Here is a 26,089-nt window from a genome sequence, read left to right on the forward strand (position 1 = left end):
TAATAAAATTTTAAAAATATTTTTTAAATTTAAGCCCCTCATAAATCCATTAACACCCCTAATTATAGATATATTAACAATGCTCCTATTTTTGAAAATATAATGCACTCCCTAAACTTTTGAAAAAGGCAAAATTGAAAGAAAAATTAGAGTAGAATTGAAAAACAAAATAGAGAAAAAGTGAAAATAGAAAAATCTATGCAAAATGACTTTCCTAACCTTTAATTTAATGAAATTCATTTACAAAAATAGGTGACGGATAAAAATCTCGTTTTTTAAAACTTAAAAAGTGAAAAGAAATCATTTTAACAAACTTTAGATAGGAAAGTATTTTGACTTTCATTTTATCTAGAAATAATAGAAAGGGTGACTTAAATAATTTTTATAATTTCATCATTATGATCATATTCTATCTCTATCTTCTCTCATTAGGAGATAATTATAATATAATTCTCTTTTATTTCATTAATATATTCTAATCAACTTCTATTTAAAAATCTATATAGGATTTAGATATGACGTGTATATAATTACGATCATATTATTTTGTTTGTCCTATAAATGCGTTATTATCCGAAGATAAAGGAGTACATTTTTTTTTTTACATTTATTATTATGTCAAAATTAATTTAATAATATAATAATAGATGTAAGTTTATGAATTATAAGTTAAACCACTTATCTTATTCAATATTATAAATGTAAAATCACACTATTAATTTATGTATTTTTTTCTCGATGTGAATTTTTGCTCCATGTATTATATTGAGAATATATAATATGTTCATGTGAAAGTCATATGTTTTATATCATAAATGTAAGTCATATCTTTTTATGTGGTAAGTCAAATGCTTTCATTTGTATCTATTTATATAGTTATTTTTTAATATTTTTTATTTTAATTTTAGAAAATTGTTTTTGAATAAGGTTTGTGTTTTATCTGACCGTATCCTATATTTACAAATATATTATATTATTTAAGATTATATTTGATCTAAATAAAACTTAAGTAAAATTTAGTTTAACATTTACTTAAATTTAAAAGAGCCTGTTTGGTATCAGTTAATTAATGAATTAAAGATAAGTTAACTTTATAGATTCGAGTCTTCTCAAATTTGAATATTCGAATCAATTCAAATTTGATTCGTTTATAAAAACGAATTCAATTTTTTACTTGAACTTGATTCGTTTGATCTAAATTTGAATTTAAACTTAAATAATTCGAATTGAGTCGAATCTTATTTTAGGGTGAAAAGCATCTAGGTTTTTCTAATTTTATATATAAAAAATAAAATAAAAATTATTCTATTGGATCAAAGGTATGAACATGAATCATTAATATAATATTAATTTCAAATGAAAAATAGATTTATTCCATCCAAGAAACAATTAATTTCTTTCAAATTCAGGGGGCGCATGGAAAAATTAACAACTTAGAAATAGGAAAAACAAAAACAGATAAAACAAAAACGATAAAAACGCCAAAAACAAACAGAGAGAAACAACGGAAGAGAAAAAAAATCGAAGTGTAAAAGAGAGAGAGCCCAGATACAGAAGGAGGTGCCCATCCAAGCCCTAGAGTTCTCTCTCACTTACACACTCACTCAATTCATCCATCGACTCGCGCACCACTAAATTGATTTCAAAGTCAAAAGGGTCGTTTTCGGAACTACTGAAAATATGGTTAGTTCTTCTTTTACTTTCACTTGATTTGAAGATAACATACTTTTCACTTGAATTCGTCACCTGGGGTCATTTCATTTTCAGTTTTTAGGGTGAAATTTTGGTTACTTTATTGCTAAAATTTTCAATCTGTTATTGGTTTTATCTTTGGTATTGGTATAAATCTTGTTCTCGGGCAGATGGGGTTTTGATGTATATGATGTAACTTGTATTTATGTGTTTGTATTTGCATGTTAATATTTATTTATTTGCAGCATAAATTAAATAGGAGCAACCGTGACAAGCTCCAGCAGTTTGTGACGATAACCGGAGCTAGGTAATTTCTTTTCAGATCATTTTGTGATGTGATTTTACTGCTTTTATTTATTTCAAACTGTGGATGATAATTCAAATTCAATGGTTACGGATGAGGTATGTGTTTTGGTCCAAGGTTACTATTTTGTCAAAAAATTTGAGCATTTTTTCCTCGTTGTAATTTTTTTTAGCTTGAATAAAGACATGTAGACATGTAAGAATTTTTGCTATAAGATTGGAAATGTTTTTGGTTTTAAATTTGAAAGCCCTTTGTTCTCGTATGTGAACTTTGATTGGATAATGTAAATGAATTAGAAGCATGGTTCTTTGAATATATGTTCCATGGATGTTGATTTTCATTTACTGCTGCTTAGAAACTACGAACTCGCCCATTTTCTTATTTCTTAAATCTTCCCAAATGTCATCGCTGCTGTAAGAAAGGGCGAGGGAAAGAAGTGGGGTTTAAGCCCTCCAAAGCAAGCAAAATTTTGGGTGCACACAAAAAAATTATATTGGAATTTTGGTAGATTATGTCTTGTTTAGAGAGAATGAACATAATAGTTCTTTGCTTGCATTAATCATGCAGGATAGCCTTGTTCGTCATCATTTTATGTTTTTCACTTTTTTTTTGTGATTTTCCCCCTTTTTCGTAATGCAGTGAAAAAGTTGCATATCAGGCTTTGAAGTCCAGTGATTGGAATCTTGAAGGTGCATTTGATTTTTTCTACAGCCAACCTCAAGTAAAATCAGTAACTGATACCAGACATTTGGAGGAACTTTATAACAGATATAAAGGCGAGCTTAACCTGCTAACTAGTTTTTTTTAAAATCTATTTTGCACTCGCTTAGTTGCAATTTCTTTTTCCCTTGGATGGGTTCCTTGAAATTCACAGGCATGCTACAGAAATTGAACTCTATAGAATTTAGGAAAGTCAGGATCCCAACATGATTACCACTGGTGAATCTTTTGTTCAAGGTTAAAAAGTTTTCCAAATTGATTTGAATCTTGATATTGTTGGTCTAGATGCTGTGAATTTAATGATCTTCTATGACATGATAGCTCAATTTCTTCTGAGGAGGTTCATTAATTTTCTTCTCTTCTCAGTGCTATTGATGAGCTCGGATGTCTTTATTTATTAAAGATTTGAAGATATTTGTATGTATGATTCTGTTCTGATACTCCTATATGAGCTAGACTAACCTTGAATGGGGTATTGTTCATTGAGCATTAATTGTTTGACTGGTTTACTTTGGTTCTTGCTTAAATATTGAAAGACTCATGAACCATTGGAGATTCGAAAATTCTGATTCTGACAATGTCTCTGCAGATCCATATGCTGATATGATTATGGCTGATGGTATAACACTTCTTTGCAATGACCTTCAGGTATCCATATTCATTTATTTGACTGTTGTTGGTTTTGAGTATTATAATTCTGAGGTCAGTACTAATCATAACTATACTAAATTCTTTTTGACAAGACACTTGACCTTTAAGCCATTGTTTTCTTCCAGGTGGATCCTCAAGATATAGTAATGGTATGTATGTAAGTTTATTTTTTTTATATATATATTTTTTTTAACTAGACATGCATAGTTTTTTGTTTTTAATATTGAATTTTTTTGGAAAAACTTATTTATACTTCCAGATCTGAGAACAACTTTTTATAGAAATTATGCCTATGAGATGTGACCTCCATAAATTGCGATTTAATATGTGATTTGAGATTTAATGTAACCTTTGTGGTCCTTAGGTTTACTGCCGGAATTGTTATATCTATGAATGTTTTGGTGTTTGAAAGAGTTGAAAGGTTGTCTTGTGGGGAAAAAAGGATAGGTTTCATTGATAGAGAAACAAAAAAGTGTTGAAAGGTGTCAGTTTATTGGGCTGAATTTGGACTAAATGAAATGAAAGAAAAAATTGATGGTATAAATTAACCTTTAAAAGGGAGCATTACAAACAAATTAGTTTTGTTTATATTCCTGTGAATTTTGGTTTCTATGCTGTCAATCTGAGGAAATTTATGTGGATACACTTTTCACTTTGCCAAGTGTGTTAAAATTAATTATTACTGTTGTTTCAGTTAGTTGTTTCATGGCACATGAAGGCTGCAACAATGTGTGAATTCTCCAAGCAGGAGTTCATAGGTGGATTGCAAGCACTAGGGTAATCTTTTATTTCTTTCTGGTTGTTAACAGATTATAAGGTTGGAAGCTTCATGGTGCAGCTTTATTGAAGGTTTTGTGTTTTGGTGGCAGGATAGATTCTCTGGATAAGTTCCATGAAAGGATACCATATATGCGTACTGAACTGAAAGATGAACGTATGTGAACTGATGCATATTTTTGGTATTTACCTATATATTGATAATAATTCTAAAGTGTCACTGTTGTGGCAATTGGTTCTAGATTTGGTATATTTATAGAAATAGTTGATATTTTGCTACACAGATCCCTTAATATTTCTTTATGGTTGTGGACTGATAATACTTTCTTATTCTTACTGTTGAAGTAATATTCTCTTCTTTTGATTGTACAGAAAAATTTCGTGAGATATACAACTTTGCGTTTAGCTGGGCAAAAGAAAAGGTATTTGAGCTTTTCATAAGGCCTTGAACTTGTAAATATTATGATTAATGACCTTCTAAATGTGCATCTATTATTTTTTATAGGTTCAATCTGGCACTGAAAGTAGTATTAAATGTAGCACATGATGTAAGGTTCAGAGTCTGGAGTCTTCTAAGTTAATAGGTCATGATCCCTTCACAAAACCTTAAAAAAGAGCTAGGATCACTTGTAATGTTTTCAGTGCTGACTTGTTTGCATCAATTTTCTGTAACAATGACAACTCTTTATCTTTAAATATGTCCAAAAACTTCATGAATTTTACAATGTTATTCTGTTTATGTACTCTTGCTATTGTTGCTCTCATTTAGCTCTTTTTTTTTTTTCTTCAGTTTCATTAAGAAACTCGAGTATCATAAAAGATGCCATTATACAAAGGAACATTTTCTGCTTTCATTTTGATTCTGGTTGGATGTGCAAGTGTTTGATATTCATGACAGACATGAATCTAATTTTTGGACTTGAACAGATGCATTTGCAGCTCCTCTATATGCTCAAGTTAATAGTGTAATCAGCGCAGTTCATGAACTAATTTTTTCTTTTTCTATTTTCAGGGTCAGAAATCTTTGGCATTGGATACTGCAATCGGAATGTGGCAGTTATTGTTTGCAGAGAAGCAGTGGCCATTGGTTGATCACTGGTGCCAGTTCTTACAGGTAGTTTGTAATGATGTGATTTATTAGACTGTTCTATATTATCTCTGTAATTTTGCTTCTGTTACCTTGTATGGGTGCATCTCTGAGTAATTATATTCGATGTATGTTTCTGTTTTTGCAACTGATCAGGCTAAGCATAATAAAGCAATCTCTCGGGACACATGGTCCCAACTATTGGAATTCGCAAAGGTAAAGTGAAGTTCGATTTACATGCCTTCTCTGTGTGTTATTTTTCTCACCACAGTTATTGAACAGTTAGAACTAGCTTGAACATGATCAATAGTAAATAGTAAATTTGAAACACTCTTATGAGCAAGTGGAAAAATTAAATAAAATAAGACCCATCTTTTTACATTTCCTTTTCTGTACATTCCCTACAGATTAGATTAAAAACTATAAGTATCTTAGCCTTTTCTTTTCTTTTTTTGCTTTTTTGTTCCTTTTCCAGTAGGACCAGAGAAGCTTAGCTTTAATTTTATGTATATACATGTTTTTGGAAAGTTTCTTTTGTTCATCTTTCCTGATTTCATCTTCTAACATTAAACTCAATCATAATCAGTCTTGCTAATGCTGTTAAGTATTGGCAAGAATTCTAAAATTCTATCCTTGACTTTTGGCCTGTGATATCAATCATAATTTCTTCTCGCTAGACGGTGGATCCTGCACTATCAAATTATGATGCTGAAGGTGCCTGGCCTTATCTTATCGATGAATTCGTCGAATACTTGAACGAGAATGGCATCTCAAAATTGTGATGAACAACTACTGCACTGGTGAATTGTGCGATCAAATGAGATCATCTTTCTTTAGTGTGATTGTAATTGTGCTGCCTTGTGAAATCATTTCATGTTTGTTTTGGAAAAAGGAAAAACTAATAAACTCGAAAAATGTCTTCTAGCTCAAGACCTTTTATTCTGTATTGGTAATCAAACTTTCCCAGTCAATGGGGTGCTTGATATGTGTATCCGTTAATGACTAGTTTTCTCTTCCCTCATGCTATGTAATTTCATTGCTTTCAGCTCTTTAAATGCTTGTGATTCTTTGCAACAAGCTTTGAGGCTCTTCCAAGTTTTTTCTTAGGCTTGATATCAATTTCAACAGGAACAGGACTCGCAATTCCAAGCACTCATAAAAGCTGGTTAATGAAAGAATAATGCTTTTGAAAAATGTGTTTTCCTGTGTTGAAAAAGTCAGAAGATGATGAGTAGTGTTGTGTCATTGTATGATTGTCAAGTAATTTTAGAATTTTTTGCTATGAAATTAATAAGTAAACAGTTATATCTCAAGAACAGGTTAAGATATGAAATCTCAAATGTGTTTGGAAGCTTTACTACTCTGAAAGGGTGGTTGGGTGTTGCCAAATGGGGTAACATTTTTCTTCAGTAAAAATTATATGTTTACAAATCTATATTTCAGTAAGACAATTGAATAAGCCTTACCAAATGCACTGATTCAACTGTAGTGACTAAACATGAAAGTTTTAATGAGGCATAAAGAAATGATCTATGGGAATGAGTGGATTTGAATTGAATTAAATTTGAATAAAAGTTATTTTAAGTTTGGTTCAAATTTAAAATAGGTAGTTCAAGTTTGGCTTATTAAAATTGGTAAATAAAAATACTGAATAAAATGAATAATAATACTATAAATGGAGAACAATCAACGAGAAAAAGATGATTGTAAAAAAAAAAAAAAGAATCAATAAAGAAAAAGAAAAAGAATAGATGAACTTTGGTGCGATGTTGCTGGCAAGATTAGATTTTAAGAAGAGCTCAAATTCGATGAACTAATGTTTGTTTGGTGAAAACTTGACTTGGGTTTGAATCTACTATTACCCTAGAGAGTTGAATAAAAAAATAGATAATCTTATAACTATAAACCATAAAACGCTTTCAGGTTTCAATAATCCTAGATCTCCTAATAAATAAGTTACATATCCATAATTATCATATCAAAGTATGTCTATAAATCTAGAGTTGATCTCCATGAAGAGAGACAGCCATTTGTAACCTTAAAGTAAATGACTTTAATTTCAACTTCATTTTATATATTGTTGATACCTATGCCTATAAATACAGGGTATCTTCCTTGTCACAAACCATCAACCAGAGCTTATTGCAGAGTCAAATTTAGTCTTGAATCATGGAAACCAAGTTCTTCTCATCCAGTCTCTTGCTCTTGTTCCTGTTGCTTTCTGGTAAGAATAATTTCTTCTAATCTCATTTTTCATTTATCAATGTTCAGAGATTTTCAAAGAGTTAAGCAGGTTCAATTTTTTCCACTGTGCAGGAGAGGTGATGCAAGCACATGGAAGATGGTGTGCCTCACGCAGCGAAACATTCAAGGGCGTATGCATCATGAAACACAAGTGTGAAAAAGCATGCATATCAGAGGGTTTCACTAAGGGCAGATCAGATGTGTAGGGAGTATCCGAAGACACTGCATGTGCTATATGGAATGCGGCGGCGGCGGTGGCGGAGATTATCCACCCTATCCATCACCAACCCCATTTAGAGATCTCCCTCTAGAACAAGGATTGAGCACACCTGAAGCGATCGATGGAGAAGTAGAAACATTTGGTAATTCTCCCGCCCCATCTGCTGAACCTTCAGAGGGGGCAAGAGCTCCAAAGGGAGAAGCTTCACAAGTGAAATTGGATAACTATAGAGTTCCTCCTCCATTCAAATAAGATGAAGTTTGTTCTGTTTAGCAAGTAATTTAATATTCAGCCATGCTCAAATAAGTGGCCTTTAATAATAAGAAACATATATTCCTTCTGCAAGATAAAATTTTGCCTTATTCGACATGCTCACTCAATGCATCTTATTTATGTTTATCTAATAATCAATTTACTCAGTTCAACCCTAAAAATACTGATCTTATAACTAATTAAAAAGATTTCAGTCATAACCTGAAGTGGATTTGTCCAAGTTTTATAACACTTTTAACCATTGTAAACTTTTTCCATCTTAGACTTTCAGAAGGATAAATATTAGTAGTAATATTCTCTATTCATGTTAAACTTGATAATGAAATGCGATTTCTCTTGATTCCTCACGCAAATATTACATGGTAAACCAACATGTTACAACATTCAACATACGAGAAAAATTTCCTGTAGGATATGCACAAATATATACTCATTTGATTATTCATCTATTACTCAAAGCAATAATTCTTAATATACAAATGAATAGATAAAAATTTTTGAATTAGAGATATATAAACAAATAATTAAATCATTAAATCATGGTATGACATTTCAATTTATTTATAATACCATTATTTGTATATATTTAAGTTTAACAAAAGAATATTATTTATCATGATTATAAAATTGTTAAACAACACATGCACGTTGTACTTGTGCATGCCCACATTTATTACAAAAATTGATGGATATAAATTCCAAGGGAACATAAATTCATTTGACACATAGTTGGTTAAATGTGATATTCTTATAATACTTTGGATTTCTTTCGATATTAAGATATGTAACTCCTTTGGTCTCTCTCTCTCTCTCTCTCTCTGTTATTATTTTAATAATATTTATAGGTAGATTCGATCCGAGTCATTTGACATTGGTTTAACTCAAACTCAATTCATTTGAACCCTCTTGTTGTGCTAACATTGAGATCCAAAAATAAATAGGTTTATTGGCAATTCTTCTTCTTCAACGATTACAAATTCTTAGTTGGTTATTTAATCAAGCCGAACTTGATCTTAAACTCATTGTTCCTGATTCAATTCAAGCTTGAGCTGACCTTTGTTCGGGTTTGCCTCCATTCGAATTAACACTAGTTAATATCTCATTTATCTATATTAATTATATATTTTAATAAATTAACTTTCAATATGCATTTAATATTCAAGCATTTAATAGAAACTATTTGTATAAAAAAAATTACCCATGCATTATCAATTTGAGTATCAATAATGATATGTTACTATATGAATGTATGTAACTTTATGTTTAATTTATAAATCATTTAATTAGACAATGATATATTATAATTCGTATTCAAATTAATACATACTAATATAACTCCGCATATAGTTTTATCATAAAAAAAATTTATACAAATAGTTAGTATATCTAATTATATTCACCATTAATTAACTATAATTTAATCTCAAATTTAAATAGGCCTAGATCGTCCTAATAAATTATAATCAGTCCATAATTACCACGTCACAGTTGTCTAGACCTCAACTTGTAGAGATATAGCAACTTGTCACAAAACTCTAAATGACTACGTTGTATTAATTTTATGGGTCAACTATGCCCTATTAATTAAAACTGGGTCTCTTCCTTGTCGCAACCCATCAACCACTGCTTATTGCACAGTCCAATTCAGTCTTAAGCATGGAGAGAAAGTTCTTCTCATTCGTCCTCTTGCTTTCTGGTAAGAATCATCAATCTTAATCTCATTTTTAAGAGTACTTATGCATGCATTCTGGAGATGAGCTTTTTTTTTTGTTTTAAAAAAAAAAATAAAAACAATTGCACCAGATTGCTTTTGCACTTATTGATGTTCTGACTTTTTAAATGATATTTTGATGTATGTTTTAAAGCATGCAGAAGAGATGGTGCAAACACATGCAATGTGGTGTTCCGCACGTAGCGGAACATTCAGGGGAATATGCATCTTGAGTCGAAGCTGTCAAACAGCGTGCCTATCGGAGGGTTTCTCTTACGGCCGATGTAAATTGGGATTTATGGGTAGGCACTGCAGGTGCTATAAGGATTGTGGTGGTGAAGGGGGAGGAAGTGGAGGTGGTAGTGGCGGAGGAGATTATCCACCAGGCGGCGGCGATTACTCTCCAGGGCAGATTTTGATCACTGCCGAAACTGTTGACGAAGATGCAACAACGGCATTTGGTTTAAAGAGTAGATATCAGCCTGACTCTTCGGCGAAATCTGCACAAGGGTCGCCAAATTCTCCCGCCTCATCTGCTGAACTTTCGGAGGGGGCGTCATCAGAAGCTTCGGAAGTGAAACTGGATAATTACGAACTTCCTCCTCCATTCAAATAAGAATGGACTACCAGCTAGTTTTGTAATCAGAAACAGTGATACTGGCTATTAAAGAAAAATAAATCTAACAAGAAATAAAATAAAATAAAATATTCCATTTAACATTAATTGAAGATAATTATTAAGGAGTGCAAATTTAAAATAATTGTGGATTTCCATAGAAGAGATTATATATATAAACATAATATTACATAGAAGGAAAATCAATTCTCTTATTTAGTTTGAAAAATTAAATAAAAGTATGAGCTAAAAATGGGAATATAGCCGCATAAATAATATGCTATAGTGTTCTTAACAAGGTTTTAAGACTTGAATCATGTGTTAACCTGGTTAAAGAGCCAATCTACAAGTTGATTGGTTTAATCGAATCAATAACATTAAAATTGTGTATATTAATCTGACGGTTGAATTACAATTTGGCCTTGTTGACATTGGTTCAACCTCAAATAATTTAAATCCAATAGTTTAAACGATTTTATGTATTTTAATAGGTTAAATTTAAAATTAGATTTAGATTTGACTAACAAGTGTGTGAGTTTTAAAAGAATGGTTGTTAAAAAAAAAAATTTATAATAATGATTTAAAATTATTAATTTTATATGAAATTCTACGTAATTTACCGACACATTTATCATAAAATAGTAAATTGATAAATACTATATCATCAACATATATATCCCATTTATCCAATTAAAAAATAAACTTTCAAAGTAACATGAAATGATTTTATTACTATCATTACCTAGATAATAAGAAATCTATCACAGATTTTAGTCTTAATGACACATTAATAAAGTAATTAAATACATTCCATACATAAATACATTGTCAATTAATGTATGTCCTCTACGCCTATAAATACGGGGTCTATTGCATGTCACAAAGCAACAACCAGTGCTTATTCCACAGTCAAATTTAGTCTTGAATCATGGAAACCAAGTTCTTCTCATTCATTCTCTTGCCCTTGCTATTGTTGCTTTTTGGTAAGATTAATTTCTTCTAATCTCATTTTTCATTTATCGATGTTCCGAGATTTTCAAAGAGTTAAGCAGGTTCAATTTTTACCCTCTGCAGGAGAGTTGATGCAAGCACATGGAGGATTGTGTTTCTCACCTAGCGAAACATTCAAGGGCATATGCATCACGAAGCCCAAATGTGAACAGGCATGCATATCGGAGGGTTTCATTAAGGGCAGCTGCGAAGGTTTCCGAAGACGCTGCATCTGCTATAAGATTTGTGGTGGTGGCAGTGGCGGCGGTAAAGCTCCTGCCCCCTCTCCACAATCTCCCCATCATCATTATGGTAAAGCTCTTGCCCAATCTCCTGAGGGATCAATAATTGATAATAAACACCATCATCATCATAAGACTCCTACCCCCTCTCCGCAATCTACCCATCATCATCCCAGTAAAACTCCTGCCCACTCTCTTGAAGGATCAATAACTGATAATAAGCACCATCATCATCATCATAAGGCTCCTACCCCCTCTCCACAATCTCCCCATCATCATCATGGTAAAACTCCTACCCACTTTCCTGAGGGATCAATAACCGATAACAAACATCATCATCATCATCATCATCATCATCACAAGGCTCCTACCCCCTCTCCACAATGTCCCCATCATCATCATGGTAAAACTCCTATCTACTCCCCTGAGGAATCAATAAGTGATAACGAACACCATCATCATCACCATAAGGCTCCTATCCCTTTTCTTGAGGGATCAAAACGCCATCATCATGGTAAGGCTCCTGATGATTTTGTGAGCTATTAATCTCCCGCCGCATCCGTTGAGCCTCCAAAAGTGATATATGAAGTAGCTCGTTCGTTTTGTATCTCATAATGAGCAATATTATTAGTGTATCAGTGCTTTCTAATCACTTTGGTTTGTTATAATAACTATGAACTTTTCCAAATTAATAAGAAACAGATATATTCCGGCCTTCTGCAAATTATTTTTATGCTGAGCCATGCATGTATGTTCAATATTTCATATGGTCACTATACATCTTAATTATATATATTTATGTCATTATTGATTAATGACTCTACAATAAAATGAACAATATTATATATATATATATATATATATATATATATATATATATATATATATATATATATATATATATATATATATATATATATATATATATATATATATATTCATGATATATATATTCATGAAAGTTGCACAGATTGAAGAGCTGGAACATTTCTTACACAAATTCACAACATTTGTTAAGCCAAATCCTACATTGAAATAAGATGACAACACAATCAATTTAAATAAAAAAAAAAAATAATAACCTCAAAGAGATAGTTTAGAAGGTAAAAGATGAAACTTTATATATAAAAGAATATGAATTCAAACCTCATTTTACATTGAATGTAATTGTAGATAAAAAATAAGGAAACTGAATCTCTACACAAAGAATACGTGTTGTTGAATCTTAATCGATATTGCTATACACATTCTTTTGCTTGCCAACAATTCCCTATTTCCCAAAATTACTTCAAATTTTTTATTTCCCATAATAGGTAGATTAAGCTTTAAAATGATTCCTGATTGAATAAAGTTCTGTATTGTAAGTGGAAGTGAAGACAAACTTGCAGACAATGATAAAAGAAACTGACCAAAATTGTATTATTTCTAATGTGTTTATATGGATGCAGAAAACCATTATATAGAATAGAAATTTAACAACTCCCCTTATTTTAAGCAACTATTTCCTAAATAAATGTCACTAATAAAACTGATAAACACTATATTTGATCTTCCAATATACTCTGCAACTAATAGAGTAACTAAAGTCTTATTGAATGGAACTACCAACCAGTCTAAGCAATGTTTCAATAACATGTACTACATCCATCCTCCAACACTTGAATGGAATGACCACCGAGAAACCTTGTAAATTGCAAAGTTTGCGGATTCATAAATCCTGACATAACATTTTGACCAATATAAAGTTTATCACTCTCAATACTATTTTTTTCAACAAAGTCACTCATAACGAACTCGAATTCATCATTTTCTAATGCAACATCATCCATATCATTAGGTGTAATCAAAGTATGAATTGTTTGATGACAATTATGACCAAATAGACATTATTCATCACAATAATGACATAGGTTTTTCTCTCTTCATTCTTTTATTTGACTATGGGTAAGACAATAAACAGTTTTCTTGGGTGGATTTATACTGGTTGTATTGTTTTCATTTGAAAATTTTTTGTAACACCCACGAGCACATCTTAAGGGCAAAATTGTTATTTCATGCATGTTTATGGCCATGGTTTTTTTTTTTTTTTTTAAATTTTGGGGTAATTTAATATATACATTGCACAAAACACAAGTCTAGAAGCAATACAACTTAGGCTCACCCTCAAGAAAGGAGGATAGCAATAGCTCTAATATACATGGAGACATCCCAAAGACATGTCCAAAATTTTAACAGTACCAAATCAAGACATATGTTTATGGTCATGGTTGAATGTGCATTAAATTATAATTTAAAATAAGTGTTTTTATTAAGTTTTTAAGATGATGAATGATTTTGGCTTAAGAGTGCAAACTTGTCCTTTCAATGTCATATCGATAGAATAGATAATGTGCCACATTAGAAAGTTTGAAGTGGTGCACAACAATGCATACCTAGGGTGCACACCCACGTATTTGGTTATGGAAAGAATCTTTAAAAAGGTTCAAAGATTGAGCGAGAGAGCGAGTTTTGGTTGTAGAGGGTAGAATTCCAGTGACCGGTGAGGTATTCCAGTGAGAGAAAAGAGAAGATAAAGTGACATCAAATTCATCTAGTTGAAAACCAAGAAAGTAAGAGTTGTTGTTTTCGTTTCATATAGATGCTATGATTGGATTAATGTTAAGTAATGCCTGTGTTTTTTTAAGGATTAATGTGATGGATAATATGCTTACGTGATGGTCATGAAAACATGTTTTAAAATTAGTTTGGTTATTTTGAGGTAGAAAAAGGACCAATAATTTTATGTTTGAGTTAGTAAACTGATTAATAATAAGAATTTGTGAATATGTTGTCGAAAAATTTAGATTAAACTTGAATAAAGATGACTCAATGTGTAGCGATCTTTGCATGTTATAACTTACAAATGTGTAGTTGTGTTATAGATGATTGTGATCTTTTTTTTAAAGACTTGGTTTTTATATCTTGTTTTTCGTTAAAGTATGTAAAGACTCAGTATAATTGATAAGAAATGTTGTACGTGGTGTGGCAGCTAGGTAGAAACATGTGCTACCTTAAGGACAACCATAACCGTGGCATGCTTGAAATTACACAAACTTATGTCATGTATGATTGTGTATGAGGTCATGTTGCTTGTACGCTTGAAACCTAAAGATTTTCGATAATTGGCAAACACTCGTGTGAAAGACATGCACACTCAACCACCCGTGACATGTAGATTAAGTCGTAGTAGACGATCATACACAAGGGAGTATGATCGTTCACAAAGTAAAAAAAACAATTATACCCTTAGAGTTTAAGTACAATCGTGAGGAGAAGTTGATGATCGTCCATGGCAAAAGATGTATGCCTGTGCATAGGACATATATGCTCGTATATAATGTTACACCTCAAGGAACATGTGCATGATGAGATATGTATGCCCATGCACTCGAGCACTCAAGATCATACAATAAGTCATGGTTAGAGTTGCCTATTAATGGCTAACTGTGCATGAGAGGAGAAGATGTATGATTGTGATCCCAATGATGTATGACCATACACTTGAGGACAATGTGAAACTAAGCTAAGTCTTAAACACATGCATTAATAAAATTGTCTTAAAGGATAAAAATGACGTATAGGGTATGTAATAGTACCAAGCCATGCCTTGAGAGTGAAATCCCATTAGTGAGGGCATGATAGGAAGACTAGTAGGGTAAAAGCTATTTACCTGCGTGAGTTGAGTTATTGGCTTGAGTTGCATCTTAATGAAAGAATTTTTTTTCTTTCATCGTTTTGCTCTTGTTCGTCTTGCTTTCTGGTAAGTTCTTAATCTCATTTTGATTAATTTCTTCTTAAATTCAAACTCATCTTAATAATTTTTTTTTTAAATATTGGTTATAACTGAAGCTATTGAACAATAATATTCTGCTGATAATAAACACTACGACCATCATCATCATAAGGCTCTTGCCCCCTCTTCACAATCTCCCTATCATCATGGTAAAGCTTTTACCCACTCCCCCCAAGGGATTGATAACTGATTATAAACACCACCATCATCATCATTATCATAAGGCTCTTAACCATAGTTAGCAATATCTTACGAAATACGATATGTATTATACGATATGATATGATACAAGTGTAAAATAATATGTATAATGAAATGTATCAAATTAATATAATACAATAGATTTATCATCTAATATAATATGTATCCTATAATACGATATATATTGTCGATATGAATAGATATACTTTGTAGAGAAAATAATGATATAGTAGAGGTGTATATGAAAAATTTAAAATTTTTAAGGATGTTTATGATGTTTTCCAAAATGATCGCGTGTTAATCAGTTTTTTATATTATTTTATTTTTTAAAAGTTGTATTATACAATATGATACGATACTCAATACATAAAATTAAGTTTTTGATATATGATATGATACACGATTCAACTACCATACTTATATTTTCTCTCCACAATCTCTTCATCATCACCATGGTAAAACTCCTACCTACTCTCCTAAGAGATCAATAATTGATAATAGACTTTATCATTATCATCATCATAAGGTTTAGGGTTGGATTCGAGTCAAGTTAAGCTCGAACTCAAGCTCGGCTTGGTTTGTATATAACAGAGCTTGAGTTCGAGCTCGTGAAGGTCCAACTCGAATTCAGTTTGACTCGTTTTGAGCTCGAGTTTTTAACTATTTCGTTATCAAAATAATGTCATTTTAATACATATTACTTAAAACGACGTCGTTTTTAAAAATTTTTAATTAAAAAATTTGGCAAACAACTTGAGCTCGAGCTTGACTGAGCCTATATTATCTCTGTAATTTTGCTTCTGTTACCTTGTATGGGTGCATCTCTGGGTAATTATATTCGATTTATGTTTCTGTTTTTGCAACTGATCAGGCTAAGCATAATAAAGCAATCTCTCGGGACACATGGTCCCAACTATTGGAATTCGCAAAGGTAAAGTGAAGTTCGATTTACATGCCTTCTATGTGTGTTATTTTTCTCACCACAGTTCTTGAACAGTTAGAACTAGCTTGAACATGATCAATAGTAAATAGTAAATTTGAAACACTCTTATGAGCAAGTTGAAAAATTAAATAAAATAAGACCCATCTTTTTACATTTCTTTTTCTGTACATTCCCTACAGATTAGATTAAAGACTATGAGTATCTTAGCCTTTTCTTTTCTTTTTTTGCATTTTTGTTCCTTTTCCAGTAGGACCAGAGAAGCTTAGCTTTAATTTTATGTATATACATGTTTTTGGAAAGTTTCTTTTGTTCATCTTTCCTGATGTCATTTTCTAACATTAAACTCAATCATAATCAGTCTTGCTAATGCTGTTAAGTATTGGCAAGAATTCTAAAATTCTATCCTTGACTTTTGGCCTGTGATATCAATCATAATTTCTTCTCACTAGACGGTGGATCCTGCACTATCAAATTATGATGCTGAAGGTGCCTGGCCTTATCTTATCGATGAATTTGTAGAATACTTGAACGAGAATGGCATCTCAAAATTGTGATGAACAACTACTGCACTGGCGAATGATGCGATCAAATGAGATCATCTTTCATTAGTGTGATTGTAATCATTTCATGTTTGTTTTGGAAAAAGGAAAAACTAATAAACTCGAAAAATGTCTTCTAGCTCAAGACCTTTTATTCTGTATTGGTAATCAAGCTGTCCCAGTCAATGGGGTGCTTGATATGTGTATGCGTTAATGACTAGTTTTCTCTTCCCTCATGCTGTGTAATTTCATTGCTTTCAGCTCTTTAAATGCTTATAATTCTTTGCAACAAGCTTTGAGGCTCTTCCAAGTTTTTTCTTAGGCTTGATATCAATTTCAACAGGAACAGGACTCGCAATTCGAAGCAGCCATAAAAGCTGGTTAATGAAAGAATAATGCTTTTGCATGTCCAATAATGCTTTTGAAAAATGTGTTTTCTTGTGTTGAAAAAGTCAGAAGGTGATGAGTAGTGTTGTGTCATTGTATGATTGTCAAGTAATTTTAGAATTTTTTGCTATGAAATTAACAAGTACAGTTATATCTCAAGAACAGGTTGAGATATGAAATCTCAAATGTGGTTGGAAGCTTTACTACTCTGAAAGGGCGGTTGGGTTTTGCCAAATGGGGTAACATTTTTCTTCAATAAAAATGATATGTTTACAAATCAATATTTCAGTAAGACAATTGAATAAGCATTACCAAATGCACTGATTCAATTGTAGTGACTAAACATGAAAGTTTTAATGAGACATAAAGAAATGATCCACAAGAATGAGTGGATTTGAGTTGACTTGAATTCAAATAAAAGTTACTTTGAGTTTGGCTCAAATTTAAAATAGTTAGTTCAAGTTTGGTTTATTAAAATTGGTGAATAGAAATACCAAATAAAGTGAATAATAATACTAGAAATGGAGAACAATCAACGAGAAAAAGATAATTGTTAAAAAAAAAAGAATCAATAGAGAAAAAGAAAAAGAATAGGTGAGCTTTGGTGTGATGATGTTGGCAAGATTAGATTTCAAGACGAGCTCAAATTCGATGAATTAATGTTTGTTTGATTAAAACTTGACTTGAGTTTGAATCTACCATTTCCCTAGAGAGTTGAATATAAAAATAGGTAATTTTATGACTATAAACCATAAACCGCTTTCAGGTTCTAATGATCCTAGATCCCCTAATAAATAAGTCACATATCCATAATTATCATATCAAAGTATGTCTATAAATCTAGAGTTGATCTCCATGAAGAGAGACAGCCATTAGTAACCTTAAATTAAATTACTTTAATTTCAACTTCATTTTATATATTGTTGATATATATAACCTATGCCTATAAATACAGGGTATCTTCCTTGTCACAAACCATCAACCAGAGCTTATTGCAGAGTCAAATTTAGTCTTGAATCGTGAAAACCAAGTTCTTCTCATCCAGTCTCTTGCTCTTGTTCCTGTTGCTTTCTGGTAAGAATACTTTCTTCTAATCTCATTTTTCATTTATCAATGTTCACAGATTTTCAAAGAGTCGAGCAGGTTCAATTTTTTCCACTGTGCAGGAGAGGTGATGCAAGCACATGGAAGATGGTGTGCCTCACGTAGCGAAACATTCAAGGGCGTATGAATCATGAAACGCAACTGTGAAAAAGCATGCATATCAGAGGGTTTCACTAAGGGCAGATCAGATGTGTAGGGAGTATCCGAAGACACTGCATGTGCTATATGGAATGCGGCGGCGGCGGTGGCGGAGATTATCCACCCTATCCATCACCAACCCCATTTAGAGATCTCCCTCTAGAACAAGGATTGAGCACACCTGAAGCGGTCGATGGAGAAGTAGAAACGTTTGGTAATTCTCCCGCCTCATCTGCTGAACCTTCAGAGGGGGCAAGAGCTGCAAAGGGAGAAGCTTCACAAGTGAAATTGGATAACTATAGAGTTCCTCCTCCATTCAAATAAGATGAAGTTTGTTCTGTTTAGCAAGTAATTTAATATTCAGCCATGCTCAAATAAGTGGCCTTTAATAATAAGAAACATATATTCCTTCTGCAAGATAAAATTTTGCCTTATTCGAAATGCTCACTCAATACAACTTATTTATGTTTATCTAATAATCAATTTACTCGGTTCAACTCTAAAAATACTGATCTTATAACTAATTAAAAAGATTTCAGTCATAACCTGAAGTGGATTTGTCACCGATTCTGGGTTGGACTGGCTAGTCCAAGTTTTATAACACTTTTAACCATTATAAACTTTTTCCATCTTAGACTTTCAGAAGGATAGATATTAGTAGTAATGTTCTCTATTTGTGTTAAACTTGTGATAATGAAATGCGATTTCCCTTGATTCCTCATGCAAATATTACATGATAAACCAACATTTTAAAACATTCAACATATGAGAAAAATTTCCTGTGGGATATGCACAAATATATACTCATTTGATTATTCATCTATTACTCAAAGCAATAATTCTTAATATACAAATGAATAGATAAAAATTTTTGAATTAGAGATACATAAACAAACAATTAAATCATTGAATCATTGTATGACATTTCAATTTATTTATAATACTATTATTTGTATATATTTAAGTTTAACAAAAGAATATTATTTATCATGATTATAAAATTGTTAAACAACACACGCACGTGCACTTGTGCATGCCCACATTTATTATAGAAATTGATGGTTATAAATTCGAAAGCAACATAAGTTCATTTGACACATAATTGGTTAAATGTGATATTCTTATAATACTTTGGATTTCTTTCGATATTAAGATATGTAACTCTTTTTGTCCCTCTCTCTCTCTCCCTATGTTATTATTTTAATAACATTTATAGGTAGATTCGATTCGAGTCATTTGACATTGTTTTAACTCGAACTCGGCTCATTTGAACCCCCTTGTTGTGCCAACATTGTGATCCAAAAATAAATACGCTTATTGGCAATTCTTCTTCTTCAATGATTGCAAATTCTTAGTCGGTTATTTAATCAAGTTGAACTTGATTTTAAACTCTTCTTGATTCAATTCAAGCTCGAGTTGACCTTTGTTCAGGTTTGCCTCTATTCGAATCAATACTAGTTAATATCTCATTTATCTATATTAATTATATATTTTAATAAATTAAGTTTTAATATGCATTTAATATTCAAGCATTTAATAGAAACTATTTGTATAAAAAAAATTAGCCTTGTAATGATATGTTACTATATCAATGTATGTAACTTTATGTTTAATTTATAAATCACTTAGTCAGATAGCGATGTATCAACAGTCATATTCAAATTAATACATACTAATATAACCCCACATATAGTTTTATCGTAAAAAAAATTTATACAAATACTTAGTATATCTAATTATATTCACCATTAATTAACTATAATTTAATCTCAAATTTAAATAGGCCTACATCTTCCTAATAAATTATAATCTGTCCATAATTACCACGTCACAGTTGTCTAGAGCTCAACTTGTAGAGATATAGCAACTTGTCACAAAACTCTAAATGACTACTTTGTATTAATTTTATGGGTCAACTATGCCCTATTAATTAAAACTGGGTCTCTTCCTTGTCACAACCCATCAACCACTGCTTATTGCACAGTCCAATTCAGTCTTAAGCATGGAGAGAAAGTTCTTATCATTCGTCCTCTTGCTTTCTGGTAAGAATCATCATTGTTAATCTAATTTTTAAGAGTATTTATGCATGCATTCTGGAGATAAGCTTTTTTTTTTTTTTTGGTTTTTTAAAGAAAAATAAAAACAATTGCACCAGATTGCTTTTACACCTATTGATGTTCTGATTTTTTTAATGATATTTTGATGTATGTTTTAAAGCATGCAGAAGAGATGGTGCCAAACACATGCAATGTGGTGTTCCGCACGTAGCAGAACATTCAGGGGAATATGCATCTTGAGTCGAAGCTGTCAAACAGCGTGCCTATCGGAGGGTTTCTCTTACGGCCGATGTAAATTGGGATTTATGGGTAGACACTGCAGGTGCTATAAGGATTGTGGTGGTGAAGGGGGAGGAGGTGGAGGTGGTAGTGGTGGAGGAGATTATCCACCAGGCGGCGGAGATTACTCTCCAGGGCAGATTTTGATCACTGCCGAAACTGTTGACGAAGATGCAACAACGGCATTTGGTTTAGAGAGTAGATATCAGCCTGACTCTTCGGCGAAATCTGCACTAGGGTCGCCAAATGCTCCCGCCTCATCTGCTGGACCTTCGGAGGGGGCGTCATCAGAAGCTTCGGATTCAACATATATCAAGCAAGTTAAAAAACTATAAATGAAATAAAATAAAATATTCCATTTAACATTAATTGAAGATAATTATTAAGGAGTTCAAATTTAAAATAATTGTGAATTTCCATAGAAGAGATTATATATATAAACATAATATTACATAGAAGGAAAATCAATTCCCTTGTTTGGTTTGAAAAATTAAATAAAAGTATGAGTTAAAAATGGGAATATAGCAGCATAAATAATATGCTATAGTGTTCTTAACAAGGTTTTAAGACTCGAATCATATGTTAACCTAGTTAAAGAGCCAATCTATAAGTTGATCAATTTACTCAGAGTAATTACATTAACATGATATATATTAATCTTACGGTTGAATCATAAGTTGACTTTATTGATGTTGGTTCAACCTCAAATAACTTAAATCCAATAGTTGAAACGAGTTTGAGTATTTTAATAGGCTAAATTTGGGCTTAGATTTAGATTTGAGTAACAGGCGTGAGTTTTAAAACAATGATTGTTAAGAAAAAAATTTATAATAATGATTTAAAATTATAAATTTTATATAAAATTCTAAGTAATTTATCGACACATTTTTCATAAAATAGTAAATTGATAAATACTATAACATCAACATATATATCCCATTTATCCAATTAAAAAATAAACTTTTAAGGTAATATGAAATGATTTTATTACTATCATTACCTAGATAATAAGAAATCTACCACAGATATTAGTCTTAATGACACATTAATAAAGTAATTAAATACATTCCTTGCATAAATACATTGTCAATTAATGTATGTCCTCTATGACTATAAATACAGGGTCTATTGCATGTCACAAAGCATCAACCACTGCTGATTGCACAGTCAAATTTAGTCTTGAATCATGGAAACCAAGTTCTTCTCATTCATTCTCTTGCCCTTGCTATTGTTGCTTTTTGGTAAGATTAATTTCTTCTAATCTCATTTTTCATTTATCGATGTTCCGAGATTTTCAAAGAGTTAAGCAGGTTCAATTTTTACCCTCTGCAGGAGAGTTGATGCAAGCACATGGAAGATTGTGTTCCTCACCTAGTGAAACATTCAAGGGCATATGCATCATGAAGCCCAAATGTGAACAAGCATGCATATCGGAGGGTTTCATTATGGGCAGCTGCGAAGTTTTCCGAAGACGCTGCATCTGCTATAAGATTTGTGGTGGTGGCAGTGGCGGCGGTAAAGCTCCTGCCCCCTCTCCACAATCTCCCCATCATCATTATGGTAAAGCTCTTGCCCAATCTCCTGAGGGATCAATAATTGATAATAAACACCATCATCATCATAAGACTCCTACCCCCTCTCCACAATCTCCCCATCATCATCACAGTAAAACTTCTGCCCACTCTCTTGAAGGATCAATAACTGATAATAAGCACCATCATCATCATCATCATAAGGCTCCTAGCCCCTCTCCACAATCTCCCCATCATCATCATGGTAAAGCTCCTACCCACTTTCCTGAGGGATCAATAACCGATAATAAACATCATCATCATCATCATCACCACAAGGCTCCTACCCCCTGTCCACAATCTCCCCATCATCATCATGGTAAAACTCATATCTACTTCCCTGAGGAATCAATAAGTGATAACGAACACCATCATCATCACCATAAGGCTCCTATCCCTTTTCTTGAGGGATCAAAACACCATCATCATGGTAAGGCTCCGGATGATTTTGTGAGCTATTAATCTCCTGCCGCATCCGTTGAGCCTCGAAAAGTGATATATGAAGTAGCTCGTTCGTTTTGTATCTCATAATGAGCAATATTATTAGTGTATCAGTGCTTTCTAATCACTTTGGCTTGTTATAATAACTGTGACCTTTTCCAAATTAATGAGAAAACGATATATTCCGGCCTTCTGCAATTTATTTTTATACTGAGCCATGCATGTATGTTCAATCTTTCATATGGTCACTATACATCTTAATTATATATATTTATGTCATTATTAATTAATGGCTCTACAATAAAATGAACAATATTATATTCATTTTGTATCTAATCTTAATTACAGTAGTGATATATATATATATATATTCATGAAAGTTGCAACAGATTGAAGAGCTGGAACATTTCTTACACAAATTCACAACATTTGTTAAGCAAAATCCTACATTGAAATAAGATGAGAAGACAATCAATTTAAATGAAAATAAAAAAATAATAACCTCAAAAAGATAATTTGGAAGATAAAAGATGAAACTTTATATATAAAAGAATATGAATTCAAACTTTATTTTACACTAAATGTAATTGTAGACAAAAAATGAGAATACTGAATCTTTACACCAAGAATACGTGTTGTTGAATCTTAATCGATACTGCTATACACATTCCTTCGCTTGCCAACAATTCCCTATTTCCCAAAATTACTTCAAATTTTTTATTTCCCATAATAGGTAGATTAAGCTTTGAAATGACTCTTGATTGAATAAAGTTCTGTACTGTAAGCGGAAGTGAAGACAAACTTGCAGACAATGATAAAAGAAACTAAACAAAGTTGTATTATTTATAATGTGTTTACATGGATGAAGAAAACCATTATATAGAACATAAATTTAACAACACCCCATATTTTAAGCAACTACTTTTTAAATAAATGTCACTAATAAAACTAATAAACACTATATTTGATCTTTCAATTAGGGTTGGATTCGAGCCGAGCCGAGCTCGGCTCACAGCCAGCTCGGGCTCAGCTTGGTCTATTTATAGCCGGCTCGAGTTCGGCTCGAGTTCGACTCAAGCTGAAATCAGCTCGCCTCGAGTTCGGCTCGTTTTTGGCTCGGCTTGTTTACGGCTGGGCTCGGCTCATTTTTTATATCAAAACGACATCGTTTTGTGTATATATATGGATCAAAACGACGTCGTTTTGTATAAAAAATTTTTACAAAAAATCTACCGAGCCAACCCGAGCCAGCTCGAGCTCGATCGAGTCGAGCAGAGCCCGGCTCGTTTCTGGCTCAAATCGAGCCGAGCTCGAGCTCGAGCTAGCTCGGCTCGAGTCTAGCCCTGCTTCCAATATACTCTCCAACTAATACAGTAACTAAAACCTTATTGAATGAAACTATTAACCAATCTAAGCAATATTCCAATAACATGCACTACATCCATCCACCAACACTTGAATGGAATGATTATCGAGAAACCTTGTAAATTGCAAAGTTTGCGGATTCATAAATCTTGACATAACATTTTGACCAATATAAAGTTTATCACTCTGAATACTATTTTTTTCAACAAAGTCACTTGTAACCAACTCGAATTCATCATTTTCTAATGCAACATCATCCATATCATTAGGTGTAATCAAAGTATGAATTGTTTGATGGCAATTATGATCAAATAGACATTGTTCATCACAATAATGATATAGGTTTTTCTCTCTTCATTCTTGTATTTGACTATAGGTAAGACAATAAACAATTTTCTTAGGTGGATTTATATTGGTTGTATTGTTTTCACTTGAAAATTTTTTGTAACACCCACGAGCACATCTTAAAGGCAAAATTGTTATTTCATGCATGTTTATGGTCATGGTTTTTTTTTTTTAAAAAAAATTTTGGGGTAATTTAATATTTACATTGCACAAAACACAAGTCTAGAAGCAATACAACTTAGGCTCACCCTCAGGAAGGAGGATAACGATAGCTCTAATATACATGGAAGCATCCCAAAGACATGTCCAATAATTTTAATAGTACTAAATGAAGACATATGTTTATGGTCATGGTTGAATGTGCATTAAATTAGAATTTAAAATAAGTGTTTTTATTAAGTTTTTAAGATGATGAATGATTTTGGCTTAAAAGTGCAAACTTGTTCTTTCAATGTCATATCGATAGAATAGATAATGTGCCACATTAGAAAGTTTGAAGTGGTGCACAATAGTGCATACCTAGGGTGCGCACCCACATATTTGGTTATGGAAAAAATCTTTAAAAAGGTCAAGCACATGATCAAGAATTATGACTTTATCCCATATTTTCATAAAGCCATTCTTATCTCAAAGATTAAGCAAGAGAGCGAGTTTTGGTTGCAGAGGGTAGAATTCTAGTGTCTAGTGAGGTATTCCAGTTAGAGAAAAGAGAAGATAAAGTGGCATCAAATTCGTCTAGCTGAAAACCAAGTAAATAAGAGTTGTAGTTTTCGTTTCATATAGATGCTATGACTGGATTAATGTTGAGTAATGTCTGTGTTTTTTTAAGGATTAATGTGATGGATAATATCCTTACGTGATGGTCATGAAAACACATTTTAAAATCAGTTTGGTTATTTTGAGGTAGAAAAAGGACCAGTGATTTTATGTTTGAGTTAGTAAACTAATTAATAATCGGAATTTGTGAATATGTCGCCTAAAAATTTGGATTAAACTTGAATGATGATGACTAAATATGTAGCGATCTTTGCATGTTATAACTTACAAATGTGTAGTTGTGTTATAGATGATTGTGATTTGTTATTTAAAGGCTTGGTTTTTATATCTTGTTTTTCGTTAAAGTATGTAAAGACTCGGTATAATTGATAGGAAATCTTGTACGTGGTGTGGAAGCTAGGTAGAAACATGTGCTGCCTCAAGGACAACCATAACTGTGACATGCTTGAAATTACACAAACTTATGTCATGTATGATTGTGTATGAGGTCATGTTGCTTGTACGCTTGACCTAAAGATTTTTGACAATTGGCAAACACTCGTGTGAAAGACATGCACACTCAACCACCCGTGACATGTAGATT

The 26,089-nt window shown here is 32.1% G+C and overlaps 3 protein-coding genes across 3 annotated transcripts; all 3 read left to right on the forward strand.

Annotated features, from left to right (window-relative positions):
- The first annotated feature begins 1,480 nt into the window (after positions 1-1,480).
- LOC123198234 (DCN1-like protein 2) lies at positions 1,481-6,252 on the forward strand. Its single transcript, XM_044612902.1, has 11 exons — positions 1,481-1,683; positions 1,938-1,999; positions 2,636-2,772; positions 3,306-3,364; positions 3,493-3,516; positions 4,062-4,144; positions 4,237-4,301; positions 4,517-4,566; positions 5,157-5,258; positions 5,388-5,447; positions 5,909-6,252. Exons 1-11 carry the CDS (start codon positions 1,681-1,683, stop codon positions 6,011-6,013), a joined length of 750 nt encoding a protein of 249 aa, XP_044468837.1. The 5' UTR covers positions 1,481-1,680; the 3' UTR covers positions 6,014-6,252.
- Positions 6,253-11,181: 4,929 nt separating this feature from the next.
- Positions 11,182-12,251, forward strand: LOC123198233 (histidine-rich glycoprotein-like). The gene is made up of 2 exons (XM_044612901.1): positions 11,182-11,278; positions 11,370-12,251. Exons 1-2 carry the CDS (start codon positions 11,224-11,226, stop codon positions 12,071-12,073), a joined length of 759 nt encoding a protein of 252 aa, XP_044468836.1. The 5' UTR covers positions 11,182-11,223; the 3' UTR covers positions 12,074-12,251.
- Positions 12,252-22,160: 9,909 nt separating this feature from the next.
- LOC123197185 (histidine-rich glycoprotein-like) lies at positions 22,161-23,180 on the forward strand. The gene is made up of 2 exons (XM_044611354.1): positions 22,161-22,248; positions 22,340-23,180. The coding sequence occupies exons 1-2, from the start codon at positions 22,194-22,196 to the stop codon at positions 23,038-23,040; spliced, it is 756 nt and encodes a 251-aa protein (XP_044467289.1). The 5' UTR covers positions 22,161-22,193; the 3' UTR covers positions 23,041-23,180.
- Positions 23,181-26,089: the final 2,909 nt, after the last annotated feature.

This window comes from Mangifera indica, chromosome 15 (assembly GCF_011075055.1).
Source record: "Mangifera indica cultivar Alphonso chromosome 15, CATAS_Mindica_2.1, whole genome shotgun sequence".
NCBI lineage: Eukaryota > Viridiplantae > Streptophyta > Magnoliopsida > Sapindales > Anacardiaceae > Mangifera > Mangifera indica.

Excerpts from the sequence above, each read along its gene's own strand:
- LOC123198234 (XM_044612902.1), top strand. Across the intron at positions 3,365-3,492 it reads TTCTTTGCAATGACCTTCAG|GTGGATCCTCAAGATATAGT; the intron begins GTATCCATATTC and ends GTTTTCTTCCAG. Across the intron at positions 4,567-5,156 it reads TTAGCTGGGCAAAAGAAAAG|GGTCAGAAATCTTTGGCATT; the intron begins GTATTTGAGCTT and ends TTCTATTTTCAG.
- LOC123198233 (XM_044612901.1), top strand. The coding sequence starts at position 11,224 with ATGGAAACCAAGTTCTTCTCATTCATTCTCTTGCCCTTGCTATTGTTG. Across the intron at positions 11,279-11,369 it reads CTTGCTATTGTTGCTTTTTG|GAGAGTTGATGCAAGCACAT; the intron begins GTAAGATTAATT and ends TACCCTCTGCAG.
- LOC123197185 (XM_044611354.1), top strand. The coding sequence starts at position 22,194 with ATGGAAACCAAGTTCTTCTCATTCATTCTCTTGCCCTTGCTATTGTTG. Across the intron at positions 22,249-22,339 it reads CTTGCTATTGTTGCTTTTTG|GAGAGTTGATGCAAGCACAT; the intron begins GTAAGATTAATT and ends TACCCTCTGCAG.